Source organism: Ambystoma mexicanum, chromosome 11 (assembly GCF_040938575.1).
Source record: "Ambystoma mexicanum isolate Mex_15411 chromosome 11, UKY_AmexF1_1, whole genome shotgun sequence".
Lineage (NCBI taxonomy): Eukaryota > Metazoa > Chordata > Amphibia > Caudata > Ambystomatidae > Ambystoma > Ambystoma mexicanum.
The window spans coordinates 1,099,898,223-1,099,919,489 of NC_090934.1; the positions used below are offsets into that span (position 1 = coordinate 1,099,898,223).

The following is a 21,267-nucleotide window of genomic DNA, read 5'->3' on the forward strand; positions in this document are numbered from 1 at the left end:
GCAGCTCTGCTCACTGCCGCCCATAAAATGAAGTAGGTAGTGCCTTCATCTTCAATCCGGAGGCACGATCAACAGCAGTCCAGTCTACCATCCTCCTATAACATATATTCAATCCATCCAATGATCCCTGGTTACCGACCATAACCCTAAACCAACACTGTTGCGTCAGACGCAACACGTCTTGATACAGAGTTCCACGTGATCACGCTGGACCAGAAGGTCCTTTCCTCGCCGGGCGTCCACTCCACAGTCCTGAGGCCAAGCAGGAAAGTGCACGAGCCAAAAGATGTTGATGCCTGTATATTTTTTTAATCCACTAAACGACTAACTGTAACAGGTCAGTGGCGCCATTTTAAACAATGAAAACACAATATGAATACATTGTAAAAACACCAAATACCAAATGAAACCCATAATGTCTGAAACAAGGGGGTGTGCAATCAGCAATTTCAAACATCTCTGTTAAGTAGAGGTTCCAGCCAGCCCACAGCTTCCTTTGGATCCGGAGTAATCCTTTCAACCCCCTGAGAGCACAACAGTCAGTACATTATTCCTATTAAGGAATGCTTTCACTCCCCCCAGCTTAGCCAGATCCTTAGCTTTGATTTCCTGATAAGCAGAGATTCCTTTGGATAATCGGGGTATATAAAAATCTGCTTACCCCCATAGGTGACATTACCTTTTTTCCTTGCATTTCTGAGGACATCCTCTTTAATCCTGGTATAAACAAAGGAAAGAAGAATCTGTCTTGGATTAGGACTGCCTTTCCTGCCAACCCTATAAACATCGTCAATGTCATTTAAAGAAATCTGATCACATCCAAATGAGAATTTCAAAATGTCCAACACCAGCTTCATCAAATCCTCAGTGCCATCTTCCATTATACCAACCAGTCTCAAGTTCTTATTTCTGAACTTCAAGTCCAACTCCAAGTGTTTATCTCTCCCCTTCTGTACTTCTTCCTTCAAGCTGTCATACGCCCTAAAGCTGCCTGCTATCTCCCCAGAAATATACACTGATCCATTTTCCAAGGCAGAAACTCTGCAATCCAGCTGAGATACTTTCAAGGACATATCCTCCATAGCAGACTTAACATCCCTGACATCTTGAACTACTTTACCAAGACCCTGAGCCATCTTCAGTAGCAGAGCATAAATATCTCGGATACTGGGAGTTTCCCCCATTTCTGGTTTTGATTTTTTGGGGAGAGGATTGTCCGCAGTTTCAATTTTCTTCTTAGAGTTCATAATCCAAATATAATCAAATCACGGAGAGGGCCAGGAGCTACAGGATTATGCTGCTGCCTCTGCTGCCTGCATTCCGGAATCGCGAAGTGACTTCTAAAAGGAGCTGAGTTCCTATTACTTACTCTGTCGGTTATACAAGAGTGCTCTACGGGATACAAAATCTCCCTGGTAGTTTGAATCAGTGTCTAGGGAAGACCTATTCGTGAAAAAAAGAACCACGTCTGAAGAAGTGTTCATATTTGTCAACTTGCATATTGCAAAAATGATTTAATCTGCATGTATTCACGCAAGGTTGATACCCGTATTCATAAAATTATGATATACATAAATGTATTGCTCTCCATGCAAAACACAATTGTTAAAGCAATATACAGTGAAAATTCTCACAAACATACATGAAACCAGAAAGAGTCATAATAGACATCAACATCCCACAGTTGAGTGTTAGAAAACACAGGAAAAGTCATGTGTTTAGCCTAACCACCAAAGCCTGGGTTAGGTTCAGAAATGCCTCTCTGTGTAGCTAGACACGGAATATATATCACCTAAAGTACTGCCACAAGGACAAAGCCATGGGCTGAGGACAGCTGTCTGTACTTTACATGAGGCAGTGTCCGTAGGCAGATCGTTGGGCCCTTGCGGGAGCATGTCTGTAGAGTCTCTGCGCAAGGTACAAAGGTGCATATAATATGATATGATAGGTTATTTATAAAGTGCTTAATACCCAGAGGTTTCTAAGCGCAGACCTGGGGATCGAACTTGTATAGCTCTGTGTCGTCTTGCTTCGAAAGGTGAGCATGTTGCCCCTGCGCTATCCTCCCGCATAGTTTGACAGGCATTGGTGGGTGACTGAGAGAATCTTAAATTGGATTATTTCTCTGACAGGGAGCAAGTGAACAGATCTTCTGGCATCAGAGATGTGGTCATACTTTCCCAGGTCCAATGTGGCACGGAGAGTGTTGTTTTGTATTACTTGGAGACTGTTAGGGATTTTTTCAGTAGTGCCACAGAGTAGTGCATTGCAATAGTCCTGTTTCGATCTGATGAGAGCCTGAGCGACTGTGAGGCTATTCTCAATGGAAAGGAATGGTTTGCTTGCATTGATGAGGTTTGCGGCATAGGCTGTGGCGGCAATGTGATTAACCTGCCGTGACATGTTGAGTGTAACATCTAAGAATACAATCAGGACACTGATACTATCCAAGTTGGATTACTGTAACATTCTCTTACTAGGCACTTCTAATGCCAATCTAGGTAAACTACAACTGATGCAAAATAAAGCATTGCGAGCAGCCCTAGAGCTAAAAAGTCAGACCGCATCTCTAATATCAGGAGGGAGACCCACTGACTACCTACCCATCAAGACCAGAATCATCTTAAAAGAACTGGGTATCGACCACAAATGTCTTGCTAAGAAAGCACCTATCTACATCAACAACGCAATAAGAAAAAAAGAATCTAACAGAACACTCAGATCTAATGAAAAGTCGCTCCTTGTGGTCCCACGTTACAAAAGCTCTAGAGCTGGGGGGAGCAGCTTCTCAGTCATGGCCCCAAATCACTAGAACGCCCTACCTTTAAATATCAAACCAGGAAGACTCCTTCCAGAGCTTCAAAAAACTACAAAAAAACCTGACTGTTCAACCAATTCTAGTTAATGACTGTTCACCTAAAAATGTAAATAAATATCAGCGACTTTGTAATTTCATGTAAGTGTAACCAATGTCTTACTCTCTTTGTCAGGCTGAAACTGTATGATACATGTATGTACTATTAAAGCCACGGAATTATAACCAAGATGTCTGCAACTACGCCGTGATACCCTGGGGTCTGGGTGTAAAATAAATGAAATTAATAAATTAATAAATAAATAAATAAAATGCCGGCAAAAACCTGAACAAGTGGGAGTTCTTCACCGTAAGATGCGAATACCTTGTTAATGACAGCAGTTATGTTTCGTGTAGTCAGGGCTGTGCATCAAAGTGCAGCATTACCTAACAAATGATGGTAAAAGATCAGAGCATGCGATGTCATTAACTGGTAAGACTTTCGCTACACAAAAGCCAAAACTATGGGCTTTTACAAAGTAGATTTGTTCGTCAGGCTCTCTAAATAGCTCTTAAGTTTTGGCAACAGTGTCTGTTAAGTTTTGGCAACAGTGTCTGTTGGGAGCTCCTTTGATAAAGACTGCAACTACTTTTCCGTTGTTTGAATTGTGTTAATCGAGACAACCCAAGTTTAGAAATAAGGATTTCATGGAAAATGTTACAAGAGGGCTTTGCCCCATCTAAAATCTTTTCAAATGTATTGCGTCTGGCATGCCTGGCTCGTTCTTTGCATTTTTATTCCCAGCTATAAACGGCAGCTTGTGGCGATCTAGTCAAATTGATTTTCGTCAAGAATAGGTTATAGTTATATTAATTTTAGTAAACTACCCAGTCAAAATTGCCATTGTGAAGATTGTTACTTAAAGTTCCGTCGATGGGCTGCCTTTAACATTACTTTACTGACAAATACAATCACCCCCATTATCAGTCACAGACACATCTAGCAAGCGTGTATCATTTATTTTTACCTCAGAACCAAGGCACAAGAACTGCACATAAATGTCTTTTTTCCCTTAGTCTACATAACAATGATAGTTTGTTATTTTCTTGGATTGCGCAGTTAGCTGGGAGGGGTGAACGGCTGTGCCAGGGGCTCCATTTTTATCTGCCGCACCAGTTGCTGGCTTAAAATAAACGCCATTCCTCAACCATATATGTCTAACAAATGGCCCAGCACTCGCTGCACGGCAGAGCACACACGCTGTAGCCGGACTGCTCCGTCAAAAACGCGTCCTGCTGCCAGCTAGGCCTAGACGTCTCTTCGTGGGCTCCATTTTCCACAGCTCCCTACAGGACTCGGCAGGTAGGCCTCGCCTGCAGGAGCAGACGGTCTTTATTTGGCTTTCTCTCCAGGACTCGCCTGCTTGATAACCGATTTAAAAGTTCTCTTCGTGGAGCTAGGCTCTGGTCTGTCTCCCTCAGAATCCGCGTCCGCCGCGGCCTCGTTTCTCACCACTTCACACCTTCGGCAGGCAGGGCCTCCCCCACTCGAGTTCTAGGCCCTTCTATCCCTGCACTAGCAATGCTCGTCACCGAGCTGAACCGCGAATGCCTCCTGCACTTGTTTTCTTTCCTGGATAAAGACAGCCGACGCAATTTGGCGCGCACTTGCAGCGGCCTGCTCGAGGTGTTCTCGGATCCCGCCCTCTGGCCCTTGCTGACTTTCAACTCCCCGGCGGAACTGCGGAAAAACAACTTCATTCTGGGGCCGGCCTTGAAATGCCTCTGCATCCGCTGGCACTCGAGCAGAGTCAAGGTGTGCAACATCGAGGACTGGATGAAGAGCTCCTTCCAAAGGAACATTTGCAGCCGGCACGAAGGCACGGTCAACGAGTTCTTGGCCAGAGTTTCTCACAGGTAAGAAGGGAACGGGATTACCATTCAGGAAAGAAAAGGGAAGTGATGCCAGAGCGCGTAAAGCCTGTTATGTGGTGTTATTTTCGCTTTAGAAATGTTTAACTACAAATAACAAAATGAATGACCTTGAAAGCAGGGGCTAAACCGCGTTACATGTGACACAACATAAGGTCTCCAAGCTCTTCCAGTTTTAAAATCTTTAAAACGCAGTGATAAAGTCGCCTGCTTGTAGTCATTCTTCCATACACATGATGAGATTAAATCGGCAGTTCAACAAGCTCGTTCTTGATCCCTTTATGCATCCAGCATTGCAGGGGTGTTGCTAGGTCTGGAAAAGATCAGGAGCTAAGCTAATGTCAGGACTGGCGGGACTCAGGGCTAACTAGCATTTTGGTTTTAGCACCTGAGCTTCTATCCGGGCTGCAACCAAAAGACCTGGGGCTATTGCCCCCCTGAGCCCCCCCCCCAGCAACGCCTCTGCAGCATTGTGTACTAACTTACATGTGAGTACTTTATTTTTTTCTTAAATGGTGTTAAATTATGAACGGGCTATTGGATGCTGTGTTGTGGGGTTTTGACTTTGAGATTCAGATGTTGATAACAAATGCAGCTCTAAACTAAGAGGGACAGGCAAGGGCGGAATGCCCATTAAATAGATCAGGCATCTGCATTCACATCGCAAGGCCTGGTCTCTTGCTAGTTTAGGCCTGCATTTGAGCACTCCCCAGCCCCTTTCCCTCCCAGGGCAGCTTCAAGGGACAAGATCACTTTTTTTTCTTTTTTAAGGGACAAGATAATGAAAATCACACATCAGCATAACTAAAGGGCAGCACCTTCCTCCTACAGTCACAAGTATGAGCACCAGTCAAGCGCATACACACAGCTCATGTTCACTTGCAGGACAGATAGCTCACTGTGCTGGATGCTTGTTGTTGAGGTTTGCGCTTAGCAGATAACTAGTTCAAATCCTGAAATAGTCAAATCCAGTTCTTCTTTCTGGGGTTGAGAAAATGTGTGCCATTTAAATGGCTGATAATAACACCAGGGATGTGCATCAGGGTAAGAACTACCATACAAAATAAACTATTATCAGTCATGTTTATGTCTACCATGACCCATGCAACGTAGTTGTTTGTTTCAGAGCAAAAGAGAGAGCATCAATCCATTTACTAGTGATAGAGCCATGCTAGCAATGTCTCGGTAGGATAGCTCAGGGGTAACGCGCTCGCCTAGGAAGCAAGACAATGCAGAGCAACACAGGTCCCATCCCCGTGCATTGAATCCTCTGGGTATTAAGCGTGTTATAAATAATCAATTACAATTATTGACGTCATCCGTTTTTTTCTCCTGACAGCACTCACAGTGTTGTTTATGGAGGGGAATGTTTTATGCGTTTTTGAACTGGGCTGGAGTCCCTTAGAGTCCGAGATGCTGGTGGCCTCCCAGTCCATGCATGGTGACAGGATGACATGTAACTGCAGTCCAGCATAAGACACAGCTGGGGGTGCTTAGCTGTACTGGACTTGTGCTTAAGTGGGGCACCATACCCTCGGGGGATCCTCTCAAAAATGCTTACGAGATTCTATAGACTCATGTTCACCCTTATGCCAACTGTGCAGTGTACAGAGAAAGCGCTATATGCCGCGTGAGCACCCTCCATAATGAAGAGGAACCCTTGCGTCAGAGCCAGCAAGCAGGTTGACAAGATTACTCAAATGTTCCCTTAGCCGCCACAGCCCACACTTTGGCAGCACTCACATTCCTGGTAATTTAGCCAAGAGAACCACAGGAATAAATACCGCCCCTGCTGATCCCCCAGCTCCCCCCCACCAGCCCATGTGAAACAATCGGCACACATAAGGTATCTTAGACGATACCCTGTAGGCCGCAGCGGCTCTATTGGACAGGAGTTATCTTACAGGTGATCAATACACAATACCGTCACAGCTTCAGGTTTTCTCACGGAGCTCCCCGATCTAAAACTCCCCAGCCACCCCTCTCTATACATCACTTTATTTATTTCACTTAAACATCCCTTTTCTACTTCAACTTTGACTTTTGTCACTTCTTTAATTAGATACTTCTGCTTAATTTCCCTCCACACATCCGGGCCTGGGGAGAATTTCAGGCCTCAACATTCCGCGGCCTCTCTGGGTCTTGTACCCCCTGAGTGCTGTTGACTAAGCTGGTGGCTGTCCTTCACCCTAGTGGTCCTCGCCCGCACTTTCTCATTGGATGCACCCTGTAACTCCGCAGCGATGATCCTAAGAGAGGAGAAAAGCAACAAAGGGAAACACATTTTCGAGTAATGTATAAAGACCAACCTACCACACTGCAATTTACAAAACTATTATCTTGGGGCGGGAGAGCAGAAAAGAAAGTGGACCCCAGTACCCGAAAAGGATTGAAACTAACTGCCCCTTTTGAAGGAGCCCTGAAGCCCTCCCTGTGCTGGCACACTTCCGGTCTCATCCACGCCCAAATCTATCCCTGGAGCACTGTCATCCCTGCACTCTTCCCAAACCCCTCCCCTCCCCTCAGGTGCATGACCCTAGGCCTTCTTTCGAGGTAGAGCGTCGAGCACCGAGCGGCCCATGAGGCGGAGTGTTCACCAGCATTTCTTGCTTTCCCTACAGCTGTGATTGGTCTCGCTTGCTCATGTCTATTATACGCAGAAACAATGCTACCAAGGCTAATTGTCAAATTGACTACAACTCCCAGAATGTATTAGCTTGTTAAATAAAAGTCCAGGACTGGAATTCTGGTATCCCACTGGCATGGAGTACTCTAGTGAGTGGCACCTTAAAACCGAGTGGTTGAGGCCAATACTTCTTTTTCATTGTTAATCTAAACCCCCATGTATGCCAGTGCAGGGCCCATGCACACTTGCCTATGTGTTTGTTCTTCTTCTTACTGGATCATGTAATATAAGGAAACGGTCTTCTTAGGTTGTGCAGCATTGTTCTCCTTTAAAGCCAAAGTTGCACCGTGCCAGCTGTTATGAGTAACCTAGCCTGTGTTTGCACCTAACGCCTTTCCCTGTGTGAGTATGAATCTGGAGTGTTGGTATTAGAGTGTTCCAGTTGGAATGTGATGGTATGACTGCGAAGATTCTCCCTGTGCCAGTTGGAAATGAGCTTGGCACGGGGGGGGGCGGTGGTTGCTTCTATCTGATGAACTTGTCCTGTATTTTACCTTATGTACTCACCTGTGTTCCTGTGGACTTACTAAAGATACCTATACTTAACAAGGCTCCCGAGTGGTTACTTATAACCCCAAACCCACATCATAACACCAGCCTAGTGCCAGCCCCATCACCATCCCCCCACCAGTAGCCAAGATTCTGCAAAGGCAAGTTGCCATCAGATCCAACATCACCATGGCACATGCAATCTTCCTCACCCATTCAGCTGGGATTTGGGCACTTGCATGGAACAGGATGGGCTTTGGTGAAGGTATGGGATAAAATTTTGAACAAGGCCACTCTGGTCTATGCCTCATGATTTGTGCCTCCAGGCCTCTCAGCGGCGCTCAACACGATTGACTTTTCAATCTTTTATGCTCACGATTCAGAAGTCACTGGGGTTGGCCAAGCAGCACTTCGTTGGTTCTACTCCCTTCATGGACAAGAGGATGGGTAGATTTTAGTCTTATTGGAGAGTGATTGAGTGTGGGATGCTTCAGGGCTCCCCAATATCCCCAGTACTTTTTAACATCTACACCTGCCCTCTACTACACTTAATATCCTCTTTTAATCTGGCTTGCCTTTTTTACACTGCTGCTACTCGATCTATCCCGCTGTGGAGAGTAGGATGGGCCCATTTGGATCCTTGTCTAGGTGTCCTGAATATGATGTCCCGCTCCTGGGTCACCGGAGCGGGACACAGTTACCAAGATCACCCGGATGATGTATCAGGCTGCCATCACGCAGCGGAGCGGACCGTAGGGGACCCCTGCGGTATCTGGATCACCAGACTGCACACCAGTGCTGGGGGGCACCCAGCAGACCTCAGCCTCGGCTCTGCGGGCACACAGGCCGCGGTCACACAGAAGACAGTCACGCAATAACGACACAGAGACAAGAGTTGCCGCTTACTGGGTCTCTGCTGCAGTGTCCGCACGTGCCGGCAGAGGCCCCTTTTATTAGCACGAGTCATGACAAAGTCATGACTGGTATCCTTAAAGAGGCAACACGCCCCACACCCCCTCCCCGTTAAAGGGGCGACACACAACACTGAAGTGTTGGCTGGCTGGGGGCTAACTAGAAACGAAATGCGAGTAGGTGTCAAAGCTGATGCCATTTCATTTCTGCCTGAGCCACGGACGTGCGTGAGCCCCGGACAGGGCAAAGCTGCAGCCATGATGCAAGCAGCCTGCGCGCCCGCGAGCTGAGGAAAGCGAATGAGTTTGCGACGTTAGCTAATAAGGCGTGCGCTAATGGTCCTTCAGACTCCGTCCAAGGGAGCAGCAGCTACGCCCGCTTTCCCAGCTCAGGGTCCTCATTGAAAGCGGTCGACGCTGCATGAGGACCGAATGAAATGCACGTGGGCATTAGGTGCAAGATGAGGCTTTCTGTATGACGTGCAATGCAGAAGACCTGTTAGATACGGTGCGTATGTAACACAAGTAAGCCGAGCACAATTGTACAGGTCTTGAATGAGGCTGTAAACCTGGGCCCCAACCCCTGAGGATGTACCCATAGCACGTTCATTGTTAACGTACACGATTTAATGTGTCATGCTGACTTTTCTTTATAAGGCGTATTATGTAAACCCATATAAAAACCTGAGGCTTCAGTTCTTATGGGTCACAATTTTCGGACGGGGATACTATGCCAGTTTATCTGTCCAATTTTTCCCAGCTCTCTCGTATTAAACCTTGTCTATACCTTTGCTGCCAGGTTTCCTAGTGGACCATTTGCTGATGACCTGTGGGATTGAGGTTATTTGTACGGGAGATGTATAAAAAAAAAAAGAGGGAGGGTGAGGTGCAAACTGTAGTTCCCAGCTTTGGATACCTGCTGCATTTCAGTTGTGACCCCGATGCTGCTGCCTCTGACCGCTGCCTCTACCCAGGAGAGTCACATCACGGGTCTTTCCTCCCTCCCCCCACCATGAGAAAATATTTCTGCTACTGGAGGGGAGTTGGTTCCTGATTACCAAAATAGACTACAGCTACCAGAATTCCTAGAGACCAATTGAGACTAATCTGTAACACCTGAAAAGACTGCCTCCCTGAAGATTGTTTGAGACATTTAAGCGCTTGGAGGAGAACAACAACTGAAATGCAGCAGGTATCCAAAGCTGGGTACTAGAGTGGACGCCCCACCCTCCCTCTTTTTTTCTACATATTGGTTCAAAAAGTCCTGGGCTTTAGAGGCAGCGTCACCGGGGTCACCATGCACTACCCGCGAGAGCCACATCATGGGTCTTTCCCCCCTCCCCCCACCATGGGAAAATATTTGTGCTACTGGAGGGGAGTTGGTTCCTGGTTACCAAAAAGACTACAGCTACCAGAATTCCTAGAGACCAATTGAGACTAATCTGTAACACCTGAAAAGACTGCCTCCCTGAAGATTGTTTGAGACATTTAAGCGCTTGGAGGAGAACGACGACTGAAATGCAGAAGGTATCCAAAGCTGGGAACTAGAGTGCGCGCCTCACCCTCCCTCTTTTTTTCTACATATTTGTATGGGAGGCTCTGCAGCACTGCTCAACGTTGCAGGGCACCATGCCATGTTTCCCCTCCATCTTTCCGACGGAGAAAGATATTTCAGAACATATTGATCTGACTAGATGCCGGTTGTATTATGTCCTATCAGATACCAGCTATGGTTATGCTGTGTTCTTTCAGTTGCATCGGCTGAAACATATTATACGGCGGTTCTCAGGCAACCCCTTTTTAGTTTTGACTAAAGCGCCACCTTGTAAGCCAAAACTGTTGTGTTTGAATACAGATGGAAGATATGTAGACTACGAGGAGGGACACCCAGCCCCTTTGTGTTATTTAGTTATTTACCCAACCGTTGACAGCCCATGCCATGCTAATCCCTATGGCCATTCCCACCCACTGCCTGACCAAAACACCCCTCCCCCCTGGGGTCTCTGATAGCTAGCTCAAATACCCAGTAACATCAAACTAGGTGGTGCATAGGGACAGCCAGTGTCACATCCAAACATTTGCCTGAGATTGAATGCCTTAATTGCAACTATAAATGAGCTCATGGGGGTAGTAAAAATGGCCTAACAAAGCCAAGAGAGCTAAAGAACTATTACAAATCGATTCCTGGGAAAGCCACACTAACATGGATGACCGGTGAAGGGACACGGGCCCAGTTGAGGCTTACTTGAAATGTAATTTATGAATTGGGAAGTTGTATCCTTTTGTTTATACATCCTGTTCTAGTTGTTCTGTGGTACAAGCTCTTTGAGACTATTCTATGCTGCTGAGGGAGCGGTGAGGAGGTTCCATTAATCGGTCGTGTTGGTATCAGGGATTAGCTCAAGAGATGTGAGATGTCACTGGGAAGCAATTTAATGAGCCAATCCACACTCTGAAGATCCAGGGAGCTGTGCTACAGTGCAATAAGAAATAAACCTTCTTGGGAAGTTGAGATTTGTATTACTTTCTGGGATTGCCGCATAAGATCTGCTTGCGCATAAGAGTGTCCCACCATGAACTTTAACTGGTCCTATACTGAGGTTTCTGTGGTACCTAACTTTGCTGCATATACAAAGCAATGACACATTCATTTGTGAAACATTGCATCTTTACTCCCCTCCTGATTAGGACTATCAGAGATGCCCCAGGATACATTTGTAATATTGTTGGTTTTGTTAATGTATGTATTTTTTGTTGTTGTATGTACAGGGGGGGGGTGTCTTTCACCTTGAGGGCTCTTACTCTTGTTTAGTTTTGCATTTAAATCTGCAATAACACGCATGCTGAAGAGGATCTGATCACAAACCCTGAAAAAATTAAAACCAAAATGGAGGACTTGGACTGGATTACTACCTTAGAGCAGGTAGCCAAGAACAAAGAGCTGATTCATCTCCCAGTGGTCCCACTAAAAAGAAAAGAAACCATGACCTATATCAAGATCTTCCCCAACAAAGCACTAAGAGGAACCTTTATGAGAGCCAGGTAAAATCTTATTCAGACCAGGGAAATACTGAATATACGCTCACAATCGAACTGAAATGAATGTAGGCTCTGCCCGGGCAGTAACCAAGTGGAATCTATAAAACAACTGATGATGTCCTGTCCTGCCACCGAGAGGCCCGAAAGCTCTACCTGCTTCCACTCTTTTCGGACACTGATCTTCGAGAACAAGAACCATGGTGGTCCCGACTCATCTCCGCGGAACAAAAATAGATGGACCATTGCGCGACTAAGATCCTGGAGTGCGCTTGGAGCAAAGTGAATTCGATCAACAAGGACTTTATCCAGTAACGTAAAACACAAGTAAACATAACGAAATGCCAACTGCTCCTCGCTACTTTTTCTTATTTTTCTATATCAAGACTTCCGCCTACATGTACTTTTCTTTGTAAAAGCCTAAATTGGCTAAACACAAATAATAATAAATAAATAAAATAACAAGCATTTAAAAAACAAGCATTGGCAAAACAAACTGTTTCGTCTCTTGTGTGGGCATTAGATAGACATTTGCCAGGCACTGACCTCATCTGCCTAGGCACTCTCGCCATTGTCCAGCTGTAGCAGTCGTATGTCCAGGTAGTACCATTATGACAGTACCTGTCAAATGCCTATAGAAAAGGCAAAACTGTTGGCTTTGCCAATGTATATTATTTCTTCTGTTGATCCCACTGGACATGGGGGAGAGTCTGGGCGCTACCCCTATAGTGACATGGGGAGGAGCACGGCAATTGCCACCAGAATAATCGATGCAATGAACAGTTGTTTAAGTGAACTACGCAGACTGCATGTTTCTGAGGTTCATTAATCTCACATATGTTTTCATGCGTTTCACATACAACGAAATGACTAGAATTTCATGAAGACCCATTTTGCCAGAATGGACATCTGGAGAGCACACACCTGCCACCAGCTCTACCATTGAAACAATTGCTGCAAGCCACTTCTCCTGGGACCAGCTGGAAAGAGCACAGGTGCGACACCCAGGACTGCAGGTACAAAGGGCAATTTAGTTTGCAACACAAACCTGAGATAGATAGGGGGAAGCTGTATCTTCGTAAAATTCAGGAAAATGAGCGAAGAAAAAAATATAGGCGAATGAGGGAGAGCAGGGGACAGCAGATCTGGTTTGCCCACCAGTACCTGTCCCTCTAAAAAAAACGGGACCTGCACATCTTGAAACGTTCATATTCCGAGCTCCTGGTGCAGAAACGTCTATCATGGCCCAGGTCGTTCTATTCTGAACGGTACGACGTTCATTCATCGCCCGTTTTTTTCGTCGTGGCATTTTTTCACGAAAATGTTCGCCTGAAAAAAATCATGTAAACATATGGGGTGGGGGGATAAGGGCATATAATGCGTAGGGTGGGGTTGAGAATAAGAAATAAATAATAGCGGAGGGGAGTTTGGGGGACCCCCCTCTCCCAACCCCAAATAAAAAATAAAAAAGTTTGATTCGTTTTTTTGTCAAAAATGTTCGGCAAAAAAAGCTACGAAAAACAAAAACTGGGGAGGAACGAACATTCAGAACAACACCCACTGAAGGGTTACAGAAGGGCTGATTAATGGTCAGGCTTTACACTTTGTCCTCATTTTGATGACAACGTTGATACTTATTGCTGTATAGTGGCCACAACCCTTTCTTTGGATCTCATGAACTTACTTTGACTGCAATCTCGCGTGCCTTGAGGACGACTGTTGTGTCGAAACACGTGTCGGCTGTTCATGACCCTATTAAAAATCTTCTATATTTCATGTGATGCTTTAGTTTAATGGTGTAAAGCGCAATACCTTCCCATTTAATATCAATACATTTCTTTAGTACCAACCAGGGTGGATTGGTTGGTGGGACTAGTGTTATTGCTGAAACACTAAGACATATCATAGTTGCTTGTCCAAAAAAATGAATGCAAAGGAGGAGATCTTTTTGCAGACACATTTTAGATTATAAATTGCTGACTATAGAAAGAATGTAGGTAATTTTTTTAATGGTCACTTTGTGGCAATAATTTTAGCAACAGTTGTTTCTAAATATCTTACTGAGTAAAATCGAGTAAGGGGCTTGTACTTGATGCTGGGGAAATTCGTGCTATTGAATGGCTTTCTTTTTCAAATTTGGTGGAACATGTATGTATTTTGTACTGATATAAAATGGGAAGGTAATGCGCTTTACACCATTAAACTAAAGCATCACATGAAATGTAGAAGATTTTTGAAAATCCAGGTGCGTCATATTCTAATTGAAGTGGTGTTAAGTTGCGTATCCCGAGGACGGGGCGTACCTGTATCACCAGAAGTCTTGCGTGCTGAGGTAGCCAGGTCGTGGTAGAGGTAGACTCGTAGCTGATGAAGTCTTCGCAACTGAAGAGTAGTAACGTAAAGAACCAACCCCGGATCCGTCCTGTAATACAGGATTGAACTGGGGCCCGCTCCTGACGCCACGGATGACGCTTCCCAAGATTAACGTGGCGTCAGAACAGTGCAAGCACTGACTGGGAAGGTCGTAGATGTTGTTGGCAGGTATCGGCAAAGTATCCCAAGCAGTTATCCAGGATGGTATAAGGTAGCTTATACCGGCAAGCTGAGAGTCCAAGGAATCAATGCCGGTAAGCAAAGAGTCTAAGATACAGGTGCAGGTAAGCCGGGGTCCAAGGTAACAAGACGGGGAGCTGGAGAGGCAGTCCAGGGCCACAGGAGACTCAGCAGGAGGCGGGCAATACAGGCAAGGATGGAAGCAGGGAGGACCCCCAGGAAGGAGACAGGAGTACACAAGAGGACAGGAAGGGGAAGGAAAGGCCAGAGAGGGGAGTTGGGGCAAGAAAGGACAAGGCCCAGGCACTGGATCAGGACCAACGGATCACGGAACCAGGGAGCGTGGCGGAAGGGAACCAACCGCGTTGAGACGCGATGGGAATGCCAATTCGGATTGCTTAAATAGCGGTCCTGTGTGAGAACGAGGCTTGAATCGCGCGGCAATGCGCATGCGCGAGTAGGCGTCGCCGCGCGAACGAGGTTTGGAACGCAAACCCGTTCGAACCGATGCGCGAACGACAACCGTGCCCCACACGGGCCAGGACAGAGCAAATCCGCCGGGAAACTGTGCCCGGAGCGACGCGTCTTCCCCACAATCTAAGACGTGGGTACAAACGCCAGGAACCAGTACGCCCCCCAGGGCCCCGCCGCCCAGCACAGGTAGGTGTCCTAACACTATGCTCCCCACCAGAAAGACCCGGAGCACCCGGCTTCCAAGGATTCCTACGAAAAAATTCCCGTAGTAGACGGGGGGCATGAATGTTCACACAGGGTTCCCAAGTCCGATCACAAGCAGGGTAACCCTTCCAGTCCACCAAGAACTGAAGCCTACCCCGGAAGAAACGGGAGTCACAAATCTCTTGTACCTCGAATTCCGGAGTGCCCCCCACATCAATGGCCGCAGGCCGAGAATGTGAACGACCGTACGGATCAGACCGAAACGGCTTGAGGAGAGACACATGGAAGACGGGGTGAATCCGCCAAGACTGCGGCAAATCCAATTTGAAAGCTACAGAAGAGATCCGTCTAACTACCCGAAAAGGTCCCAGAAAACGGGGTGCTAATTTAGTTGGGAGATTGCGTACTGGTAAGTTTCTAGAAGAGAGCCATACCATGTCCCCAACCAGAAAAGCTGGTTCACTACTCCTACCTCTATCAGCCTGTGCCTTCATACTCGCACACGCCTTGGCGAGAGCTCCTGTGGCCTGTGTCTGATTCTTCTGGATGACAGCAACCATTTGATCAGCGGAGGGAACCGTACTGGAAGGAACAGGATGAAACGGAATCAATTTGGGATGTAGACCTGAGGAACAATAGAAAGGACTCATTCCAGTGGCCGAGTGTTTGGAATTGTTATAAGCCACCTCAGCTAGATCCAGATGTTTTGCCCAGTTGGATTGAGAAGCATTGGAAAAACAGCGTAAGTATTGCTCCAAAGTCTGATTTGTCCGCTCGGTCAGGCCATTGGTTTGTGGATGATAGCCGGAACTGAGAGCACGCTGGACACCCAAGTGACGGCAGAGTTGTTTCCAAAAGGCAGAAATGAACTGTGATCCACGGTCTGAAATAATCTTCTCAGGAAGTCCATGTAAGCGATAAACAGAATGTAAAAAGGCCTGAGCCATACTACCGGCTGAAGGTACCTTCCGGAATGGAATGAAATGGGCTAGTTTAGAAAAACTATCGATGACTACCATGATGCATGTATTTTCTTCCGAGGGAGGGAGGTCCACGATGAAATCGGTGGCAATAGTATGCCAAGGATAAGGTGCTCTCTCGGTGGGTTGGAGAAGTCCTATGGGTTTCTTTCGTGGAATCTTGACCTGGGCACACACTGGGCAACATTCCACATATTCTCTTGTCTGCCTGGCCCATCCTGGCCACCAAAATTGACGAGAAACCAGTTCCTGAGTGGATCGAATGCCGCGATGTCCCCCGATCTTAGAGTCGTGTAATGCTTGCAGGACGGCGGTCCGAAGTACTTCAGTGGGGAGGTATAACCGAGTGTGAAAGAAAAGTAGACCACCGTTCTCCCTAATAGAAGGGTGTTGAAGAAATAAGGAATACTTGGGGTCCTTTTGAGTGTCCCGTAGAATGGTATCCAAGCATTGAGTTATGACCAACAAAAAGTGTTTGGAAGGAAGTAATTGTTGAGTTCGATGATCTGGCTCAACGTTGTTTTCCAAGGAGCGGGAGAGAGCGTCAGCCTTCAAATTACGTGACTGAGGGATGTAGGAAATCGTGAAATCAAACTGGGAGAAGAACAAGGCCCAACGAGCCAAACGAGAAGTACGACACTGTAAGGAACGTAGATACTGTAGGTTCCGGTGATCAGTACGTACTTCCACAGAGAATCTTCCTCCCAGAAGATGGTGACGCCATTCCTCGAATGCAATCTTTATGGCCAATAACTCCTTTTCAATGATTGCATAATTCCGTTCGCTGGATGTTAGCTTCCGGGAATAATAGGCAACAGGAACCTCCAATCCTATCTGAGGATCGTCTTGAAGAAGAACAGCCCCAACCGCAAAATCGGAAGCATCCGCCTCCACGATGAATGGCCTGTTCTCATCCGGATGATGTAAAATTGGGGAAGAACTGTATGCCTCCTTCAGTCTCTTGAAAGCATTGGTTGCTGCTGTAGTCCATCTGAACGGAGTCTTGTTGCTGGTCAAATCAGACAAAGGCGCGGCTACTTCCGAATAGGCAGGTATGAAACGCCGGTAAAAATTGGCGAATCCTAAGAAACGCTGAAGAGATTTCAGATCGTAAGGTTGTCTCCATTCCTGAATCGCCCTTACCTTGGCAGGATCCATGTGTATTCCGGATTCACTAATAACATATCCAAGAAATTCGATAGTCCTCTGATGAAAGAGACATTTCTCCGCTTTGGCGTATAAATGATTGTGATGTAACCGACCAAGGACCTCCTTCACATGACGTAGATGTTCCTCTTTCTCTTTGGAGAATATCAAGATATCATCGAGATAGACCCATACGGACACACCAATCAAATCCGAGAAAATGTCATCCATCAGCCGTTGAAAAACGGCTGGAGCGTTGCACAGACCAAACGGCATTACACGATACTCGAAATGCCCTGCTGTGGTCTTGAAAGCCGTTTTCCACTCATCGCCCGGCTTGATACGTACTAGATGGTATGCCCCTCGGAGATCCAATTTAGAAAATATACGGGCATCCCGTAAAGACTCCATAATGTTGCGTATCAGGGGCAATGGATATCGATCCTTTCGTGTGATGTCATTTAATTGCCTATAGTCCACACAAGGCCGTAAAGTGCCCTCCTTCTTTTTCACAAAGAACAAAGGGAATCCCGCAGGTGACTTAGAAGGTGTTATATAACCTTTCCGAAGACAGTCATCCAAGTATTCCTGCAGGACCTCCCTCTCGTGGGGTGATAGAGAATACAATTTGCCATGAGGAATTACTGCATCGGGTAGTAGATCTATGGCACAATCAAAGTCTCTGTGTGGTGGCAGAGGTATGGTACCAGGTTCAGAAAATACCTCATGGTAATCGTTGTAGTCGGAAGGTACCGAAGACAAGGTACATACTTGAAGTGGTCCTGATCCTTCTGTCTGAGTAGCAATCGTGGAAGATCCGGTGCTAGGTCCGAAGGTGTTACACTCCCGACTACATCGATTGGAAGCAAAGGTCAGGGTACGGGAAACCCAATCAATAATGGGATTATGATGTAATAGCCACGGTAACCCCAGTATTATCGGGTATGAGGGTGATTTAATCACGTCAAGAGAAATCAGTTCGTGGTGTTCGGCTATCTGGAGTTGTAGAATTCCGGTATGTTGACGAACTGGACCGGAGGCCAACGGGGTTCCATCAATTACCTCCACCAAGGTAACACAATCCTTGTCAAGCAGCGGTATCCCGTTCTTCTTGGAAAATTCAAAGTCCACATAATTACCTGAGGCTCCACAATCCAGAAGACCCATTACGATCACTGATTTACTCTGCCAGGTAACCCGGATCTGAAGAGCCATAAGAGCCACCGGAGTCATGGGTGGATGGGTCGTCACAGGAATGGGAAGGACTGAAGAGATCGAAGGGCCTGTCACTGCCTTCCTCTGTCGCGACAGGCCTCCTAGTTTCCCACCTTCTTGTTTGGTCGCAACGGACAAGCGCTGAGAAAATGTCCAGCTGTACCACAATACAAACAAAGACGGAGACTTCTCCTACGTCTTTTCTCAGCCTCCGATAATGGTCCTCTGAGTGCTCCTAGCTGCATGGGTTCTAGACCCATCTCTGAACTGACGGGTGCACTTCCAGCCTGAGGAAGAGGTCGGGGAAGGAACCTCTCTAACCGACGTCTTTCGCCTCTTCGTTCGGCCAGGCGATGATCAATACGCAGGACCTGTTCCTGGAGCAACGGCAGAGTCTCAGGTTCGGGTATGTGAAGTAGCTCGTCTTTGTATTCTTCTCTTAGGCCACGTCTGAACAGGGTCTTCTGCGTTACTTCGGGCCATTGAGAGTCCGTAGCCAATTGACGAAACCGACTTATATATGTGATGATATCACTGGATCCTTGTTTTAAATCCATCAACTGATTCTGTGCCGTAACTGCCAAATTGGGAGATTGGAATACCTCCAAAAATGCTTTCTCAAATGCCACGAAATCGTTGAGAATGGGGCTGTTAGCTGATACCAAGGGAGAAGCCCAAGCCAAGGCACTTCCAGTTAGGTTTCCCAATATGTAGCCAATCTTAGCCTTTTCTTGTGTGAAATGTGATGCCCGGAACAGAAAATGTATCCTGCAATGGTTGCAGAATTCCGCCACACGCCTAGGATCACCATCAAACTTCATGGATGCGGTGGTAGCCATGGGTGTCTCCACAGGGTTTCCTTGCATAACCATCTGGCGGAGATTGAGATTCTCCTGACGTAATACCGCCATTTCTGCCCTTAAAGCTCTAACTTCGTCATGGATCACCTGGGATTCCTCCATCTCCGTCACAGAACTGGGGATAAGGCGTCTCAATCTGTTAAGTTGCGTATCCCGAGGACGGGGCGTACCTGTATCACCAGAAGTCTTGCGTGCTGAGGTAGCCAGGTCGTGGTAGAGGTAGACTCGTAGCTGATGAAGTCTTCGCAACTGAAGAGTAGTAACGTAAAGAACCAACCCCGGATCCGTCCTGTAATACAGGATTGAACTGGGGCCCGCTCCTGACGCCACGGATGACGCTTCCCAAGATTAACGTGGCGTCAGAACAGTGCAAGCACTGACTGGGAAGGTCGTAGATGTTGTTGGCAGGTATCGGCAAAGTATCCCAAGCAGTTATCCAGGATGGTATAAGGTAGCTTATACCGGCAAGCTGAGAGTCCAAGGAATCAATGCCGGTAAGCAAAGAGTCTAAGATACAGGTGCAGGTAAGCCGGGGTCCAAGGTAACAAGACGGGGAGCTGGAGAGGCAGTCCAGGGCCACAGGAGACTCAGCAGGAGGCGGGCAATACAGGCAAGGATGGAAGCAGGGAGGACCCCCAGGAAGGAGACAGGAGTACACAAGAGGACAGGAAGGGGAAGGAAAGGCCAGAGAGGGGAGTTGGGGCAAGAAAGGACAAGGCCCAGGCACTGGATCAGGACCAACGGATCACGGAACCAGGGAGCGTGGCGGAAGGGAACCAACCGCGTTGAGACGCGATGGGAATGCCAATTCGGATTGCTTAAATAGCGGTCCTGTGTGAGAACGAGGCTTGAATCGCGCGGCAATGCGCATGCGCGAGTAGGCGTCGCCGCGCGAACGAGGTTTGGAACGCAAACCCGTTCGAACCGATGCGCGAACGACAACCGTGCCCCACACGGGCCAGGACAGAGCAAATCCGCCGGGAAACTGTGCCCGGAGCGACGCGTCTTCCCCACAATCTAAGACGTGGGTACAAACGCCAGGAACCAGTACGCCCCCCAGGGCCCCGCCGCCCAGCACAGGTAGGTGTCCTAACAAGTGGTTCGATTGGACGAGCGATATATGTGCTTCGGCCAGTGAGGCTTTACACTTTGTCCTTCCCATTTTGATGACAACGTTGATACTTATTGCTGTATAGTGGCCACAACCCTTTCTTTGGATCTCATGAACTTACTTTGACTGCAATCTCGCGTGCCTTGAGGACGACCGTTGTGTCGAAACACGTGTCGGCTGTTCATGACCCTATTAACAATCTTCTACATTTCATGTGATGCTTTAGTTTAATGGTGTAAAGCGCAATACCTTCCCATTTAATATCAGTACATTTCTTTAGTACCAACCAGGGTGGATTGGTTGGTGGGACTAGTGTTATTGCTGCTTGCACTTTTTCATACTGTCTAGCTAACCTCACTGTATCCTATTAGTGATCACCAGCGCACGGATGACCAGTTTCGAATCCACAACATAATCCATGTATGTATTTTGTATGGACTTGATGTAATTATTTGCTCCATCTGTGTTATACTATGTAGAAGATGAATATTGAAAGGTTGAAACAATCAGCCATACAATAAAGAAAAAAAACATATTCTTAAAAGGGAAGAAAATATATAGCTATCTACAACCGTGTAAAAAAAATAGCAAAACGAGAAAAATAATCAGGAATTTATTTTGCACTTCATGTAGGATTCCTGTCACTTTTAAGTGCTGTAAACTAGCTGGTATTCCCTGATGTAATGGTTCACAATCTATGGAACTCTGAATCTTAAAGGGCTGGCTTCTGCCAGGATTCAAACTTGTGAAGTGCAGACGAGCCCCATAGTCCGAGGTGAGCGCATAAACCTGCCTCCAGAGGAGTCCCACAAAGCCGAACTTCTTTGCCAGTTCGGACACTCTTATACCCTGCAATGGGGGCGGGACATGCTTAGC

General features: G+C 46.8%; 1 protein-coding gene across 1 annotated transcript in view; it reads left to right on the forward strand.

Annotated features, from left to right (window-relative positions):
- Nucleotides 1-4,052: 4,052 nt before the first annotated feature.
- The window catches only part of FBXL22 (F-box and leucine rich repeat protein 22), a 91,662-nt gene continuing 74,447 nt past the window's right edge, over nucleotides 4,053-21,267 (forward strand). The window contains exon 1 of the mRNA XM_069624393.1: nucleotides 4,053-4,711. Within this exon, the coding sequence (XP_069480494.1) occupies nucleotides 4,377-4,711 (335 nt within the window). The 5' untranslated portion in view covers nucleotides 4,053-4,376. The remainder of the gene's footprint in view (nucleotides 4,712-21,267) is intronic.